Here is a 6,000-nt window from a genome sequence, read left to right as displayed (position 1 = left end):
CCCAATCTCCATCCCCCGTTTCCCCTGAAGCAAACAAATACAAATGCATGCTCACACCCACATAATTCTTGCTCTTACATGGTAAAGTGGTGGGCCAGTTATTTTTGCTCAATGTTGTCTCCATATGGAAACATCCTAACTTATTTTCTGTGCACTCTTTGTGTGCTTTTTGAAAGTGCTTTTAAAAACATGATCAATATAACTTTCCCAATTGGCATGTCAGGAAAGGAGAGAATATGTCATTATCCTAACTTCATAGGCAACGATTCTTCCTTTAGACCTTTAGAGTTACTGAGAGCAAGGAGGTCTCCTGTGACATAGCCTCTCTGTCCAAGAGTGGGGCAGTCAATCTGCCCAATACGACATATCTCATCACTAGTCAATACTCCCAGGAACTGCCTCCACTAAACATTTTTTCCTCATACCCACTACTGCTGGATGATCAGACAGTCTTCTGACCATGGGTTATGGTTACAGGGTCCTTCTTCCAGCACCCGTATTTGGTCAATTTGTCCCGAAACTCTTTGGTTTTCACTGCATAAATAATAGGATTGAGCATTGGAGGAACAAGGAAGTAGAGGTTCCCAAGAATGGTGTGCACATGGGGTGCAATTCCCCTACCAAAGCGGTGAGTGAGAAAAGAGAACAGTGAGGGAGTGTATGAGATAAGCATGACACAAATGTGTGTGGTGCAGGTGTTGACTGCTTTGTGGTGGGCTTCCTTAGAAGACAGTCGCAGTACAGCCCGGATGATAAGCACATACGATGAAGCAATAGCTGAGATGTCCAGCCCAGCAACCAACAAGGCCACCACCAGACCATATATCCTGTTGACTGTGGTGTCCACACACACCATCTTCACCACAGCCATGTGCTCACAGTAGGTGGTGGGGATGACGTGATTTACACGAAAGGGCATCTTCTGGAGGAGGACAGGCATGGGCAGAATGAAAAGGATGGCTCTCACTAAACTCACCAGGCCAATGAGCCCAATGCGACTATTGGAAAGGATGGTGGCATAACGCAGAGGTTCACAGATGGCTACATAGCGGTCAAAGGCCATGGTCATCAGGATGGCTGACTGCAACGCTGATATGGAGTGGATGAAGAACATTTGGACCAGGCAGCCCACATAGCTGATCTCACTCTGGCCAAACCAGAAGATGCACAGCACCTTAGGAATGGTAGTAGTGGACATGCCCAGGTCTGTGAGGGCCAACATGCAGAGGAGAAGGAACATGGGCTTGTGCAGGGAGCGCTCGGTGCAGATGGTGAAGATGATGGTGCAGTTCCCAAGGATGGTGATGAAGTACATGGAAGAGAAGGGGACAGAGATCCATCTGTGCTTGTCCTCCATCCCAGGAATGCCTTGGAGAATGAAGAAAGGTGGGTGACCCAGGGACGCATTGCAAACAGTCATGGTGATTCTTTGGGGAAATACCTGAGAAGAACAATAAATAAAAAACTTCATGAGCCTCAAATTCCAAAAGAATCAATGTTTTCAAAATGGAAAACTCAAAAGGTGGAATGTGTAGACACTCAAAAATGATTCTGGAATCAAGCTAACATATGTCATGTCGTATAGTAGAATGCTGTCGTGTTAGAGTTATAATAATGTGGTGTAACATCTGACAAATACATATTTCATTTTGAATGTGTTATTCATGATGAACTGAATCATTATTCACACAAGACATCATTTTCACAAAAATTATTATGTGTAATTTTGAATGTGTATCCATTTAGAGAATGTCACTTGAAGCCTGTGCGGCAAACGTGGATAGAAATACCAACCACTGTGACAGAGTATTCAAAACCACTCTCAGTCCACTTAAGATGAAATAAGTCCACAAAAGAGCTGTTCAGTGAGGACCAAGAATGAAGCAAGTGACAGGGCTCTGGGAACCTGAGACCAGGATACCAGGATGGAAGTGCGAAGCCACCTCATCTGAACCACTTACCGGAATAGGAGGCAGGCAGAGTGTGGCAAGCTGGTCCTGGACACCTTCTTCAAATGTGTGTGTGTGAGTGTGTGTGGCTGTATGTTGCTATATCTACACATACATCCGTGTGGCTCGTGGGGAACACACTCTGTGCCCGGCATGTCTCCACTTGTCACTCTCGGCACCCACAATCCATGGTATGGCCCTTTAAGTAACCTAAGGAAAGTCCCCCTAGGTGCCCAGAATTAGCTCTTTGCTACTCCCTCCTTCCCAAAAGCATACTCTCAAGGCACCACTGCTATTTTGGATAAACTTGACTCTGGAGGTTTCCCTAAGCTCCCAGGGGATGAGGCTGGTTGACCCTAGCAGTTCTGGGCATGTTCCAGTCTTTGGCAGTCCTGGAGGAGCCTGAGAGGAGACAGTGAAATTAAAGCTAAATCTGGAAGTAGAGGAAGTCCTGGCCACTTGTATTCCAAAGGCTCTCTTTCCCAGATATGTATAAGTGTGGGAAGCCGGTAGGACCTTACTCCATGACTGGGGTAGTCATGCTCCTGAAGGCGTCAGAGGTACAACCCCTGTTGTTGGATACCCTGGTAAAATGTTAGCAGCTCTAGCTCCATCTCTCCTTATTGTCTTCCAGGTTTTTTACTCTAACGTGTTTCCTAGGCCAATGGCTTTACCCTAGATGTTCTCCCCAGGGTATTTTGTGAAATACCCTCTCATGTGTTATAGTATTCTCTCAACTTCTGGGTCCAGATATAGCATATGTCTTTCTCATTAAGTCAAAAGAAGAAAGTTTGTCCAAAACAATCTTCCACATCCATTGCAGAATGCACAAGACAGTACTAACCACTCTCAAAGTCATGAAAGACCATTCATAAGTCGACTCAGATGGCTGGATTCTAAATTGTGATGTCCAAATGGTACTGCAAGTTGTGCCTACAGGACAGGTCCTGTAGGGAGACTTGTTCAAAGTCAGGTGTCAGCAGAAGGAAAGCAGGGGCTGAGGGAAGGAGTGGCAGAATGAAGGGCCTGGCACAATCAATACATCAACAGAAAGAATCATCAACAAATGTAGACAAGCATGGGGGTACCTGCTCATAGTCATATCCACACAGCCTTCCCTGCAGAAAGCTGTGCTCTGGTACCACATCAGAATCCTGCATCAGTCATTCTTTTTTTTCTGTCCCTGCGAGATCCTGATGGATGACAATGACAGGTAGCAACCAGAAAGAATCCTTTCTTCCTAGCCTTGCTTTCTCACTTTTACATCTATGGTCCAGTGAATTCCCTGCATAGAACTTCTTTTTTTTTAATTATTATTATTTTTAATTTTTTTAAATATTTATTTATTTTTGACAGAGAGAGAGAGAGAGCATGATAGGGGCAGGAGCAGAGAGAGGGAGACACAGATCTGAACAGGCTCCAGGCTGTGAGCTGTCAGCACAGAGCCTGAAACGGGACTCAGACTCACAGACCATGAGATCATGACCTGAGCCGAAGTGGGACGCTCAACTGACTGAGCCACCCAGGCACCCTTCTGCATAGAACTTCTAAAGAATCTCTTCTTGTAGAGTGTCCCCAAAGTCCTATCAAGTGCTGCCATAGTACTGCACAGAATCCTCGACCTGTCACAACTTTTAAGCTTGTTCTTTGGATAATCACACTACTCATGGAGAATGGTGCTGGTTGGAATTCTCCACAAATACTGTATCCCGATCACTAGCACCATGTTTGGCATTAGTGGTTGGATTAGAAGAGTCAAATAAATGAATAAATTAATGATAAATGAACCAAATAAGTTCTTTCTTGGGATTCCTGGGTGCTTTGTCATTTCAGCGTCCAACTTCAGTTCAGGTCATGATCTCACGGTTCATGAGTTCAAGCCCCTGTGTTGGGCCCTGTGCTGAGAGTCCAGAGTCTAGAGCCTGCTTCAGATTCTGTGTCTCCCTCTCTCTCTCTCTCTGCCCCTCCCCTGCTCATGCTCTCTCTCTCTCTCTCTCTCTCTCTCTCAAAAAAGGAATAAACAATAAAAAAATTTTAAGTTCTTTTAAATAAGAACTAATTATGTATCCTAGCTTATGAGATCTTACATGGTTTTGTTTTCTTGCATTAATAAAAACCAATAACCAACAATATTTGAAGGCCATGCTTTTTCCATCAATGAATTCATAAAATCAAAGACAATCCAAACAAACTTCAATGATTCATTATTAGAATCTTGACAAAATAATTCTTAAATTTAAGTGGAAGAACAAATCACTGAAAATGATATAACCAGGGACCCCTGCCCTACTAGAATTTAAAATGTATTATAAAATGTTGCAAAAAATGAAGCTAATTTCAGGAAAAGACAGCTTATTTGAGCAGAATAGCATCATTACAAATGCCCAAGTATATATGCCATATATTATACAATAAAGACAATAACTTAAAACAGTGGAGAAAAGATAAATATTAAATAATATAATTATACAAAAATAAATAAATCTGTATATCTCACATCACTCAGGATGCATAATACATAACCAGAAGTCTTCAGTTCCTGGATGGTGATCTCTAGACCTCTGGAATGTCCTATCTTACAAAAGGGTCTCCAATTTGCCTGGTGGCTTTGGCCACTGGACAGTCTATCAGTGTGATTTACGATGAGGGTTTTGGGTCACATCATATCAGTTCTGACCTCAACAATAGCTGAAGACTAGAGGTATAGCTTGACTTCCTGGAGGGACAGGAGAATAAAAGCCACCACATGAGCAATATGTAATCAAGCCCCAACAACAATTCTGGACACCAAATACTCAAATGAGCATCCCTGGTTGGCAGTAACACTGTGTAGTCACATATGGTGACCAAGAGGAGCTAACACCCATCCATGACTCCACAGGGAAAGGACAACCAGAAACTTCACACTTTGAACCCTTACTGTACTCTGCTCAATGCATCTCCTACTTCTGCTATTTTAATCTGTATCTTTTTGTTATAATAAAACTTTAATTCTGAGTATAGTGCTTTTCTGAATTTTGTAAATTTGTCTAATACATCATTGAACACAATGGTGATTGTGATGACCCCCCCCCTCCCAGTTTATAGCCAGCTATAAAATGGTGGAGGTCCTGGGACCCATGAGTTCATTGGAAGCATCTGAAGTAAGGGTGGTCTCCTGGGGACTTTTCTCTCAGACCTTACAGTTTGACCAACAGAAGGTAATTCTAAGCATTGTGTAGAGATGGATTTTCTGAGTTTTATTAGATTGTTACTAATCATATAGAAAATTGTTTAAGTTAGACATTGTTCCAGCTTGATTAGGCTGTTGTATAGCAAATCACTCCAGACTTAGTAGCTTAAACCAACATTATTTTGCTCACAAATGTGGAATTTTAGTCAGTGCTCAGTAAAGACAGCTTGTTTCTCTTCTTCTAGGAGCTGGTGAGGACATCTTGACTACTGGCTCTACTTAACATCAGAGAAGGGGCTGGAATCATCTGGTACTGGTTTACTCCAGGGTGTGGGGCTGGGCCAGGAGAATTTAATAGCTAAAGGCTGGAACAGCCAGGAATCCTCATTAATCTCTCTTCATCTCTAGATGATATCATGGCAATTTCAAGAAAATTGGAATACTTACATATGAATGAAAGAAAAGAAATAACCAGAAGGAGGGGAGAAGGAGGGCAAAGGTGAAAGGGCAGTGGAAAGGAGAGAGACAAGTCTGTATTTCTTTCCACAACCTGGCTTCAGAAGTAAGTCATATTCTATCACTTCCAACATATTCTTGTTACTGGAAGTGAGTCACTAAAGCCAGCTTTATGTGAAGGGAACATAGCTTGTATCTTTCATTGGAGTGTCAATATCATTTCATAAGAAGAGCATGCAGAATGGGATACATTGGTGTAATTATGTTTTTATCATATGCCATGGACATCATTAAATTAAAATTTTTTTTCTAAGGTGAATTGGATATATAGTTATGAATATTTTTATATATATATATATATATATACACAGAGATTATGATATTCCCAATCTTGATTCAAACCATCTCCCTGATTCTTTGGTT

The 6,000-nt window shown here is 42.1% G+C and overlaps 1 protein-coding gene across 1 annotated transcript; it reads right to left on the bottom strand.

The window, feature by feature from the left end:
• Positions 1-442: 442 nt before the first annotated feature.
• Positions 443-1,503, bottom strand: LOC122482606 (putative olfactory receptor 52P1). Its single transcript, XM_043578917.1, has one exon. It carries the CDS (start codon positions 1,469-1,471, stop codon positions 443-445), a length of 1,029 nt encoding a protein of 342 aa, XP_043434852.1. The 5' UTR covers positions 1,472-1,503.
• Positions 1,504-6,000: the final 4,497 nt, after the last annotated feature.

The sequence above is a fragment of the Prionailurus bengalensis genome, chromosome D1 (assembly GCF_016509475.1).
Source record: "Prionailurus bengalensis isolate Pbe53 chromosome D1, Fcat_Pben_1.1_paternal_pri, whole genome shotgun sequence".
NCBI classification, from domain to species: Eukaryota; Metazoa; Chordata; class Mammalia; order Carnivora; family Felidae; genus Prionailurus; species Prionailurus bengalensis.
The sequence above is the reverse complement of the archived record's forward strand: the minus strand, read 5'-3'. Positions and strand labels throughout refer to the sequence as shown.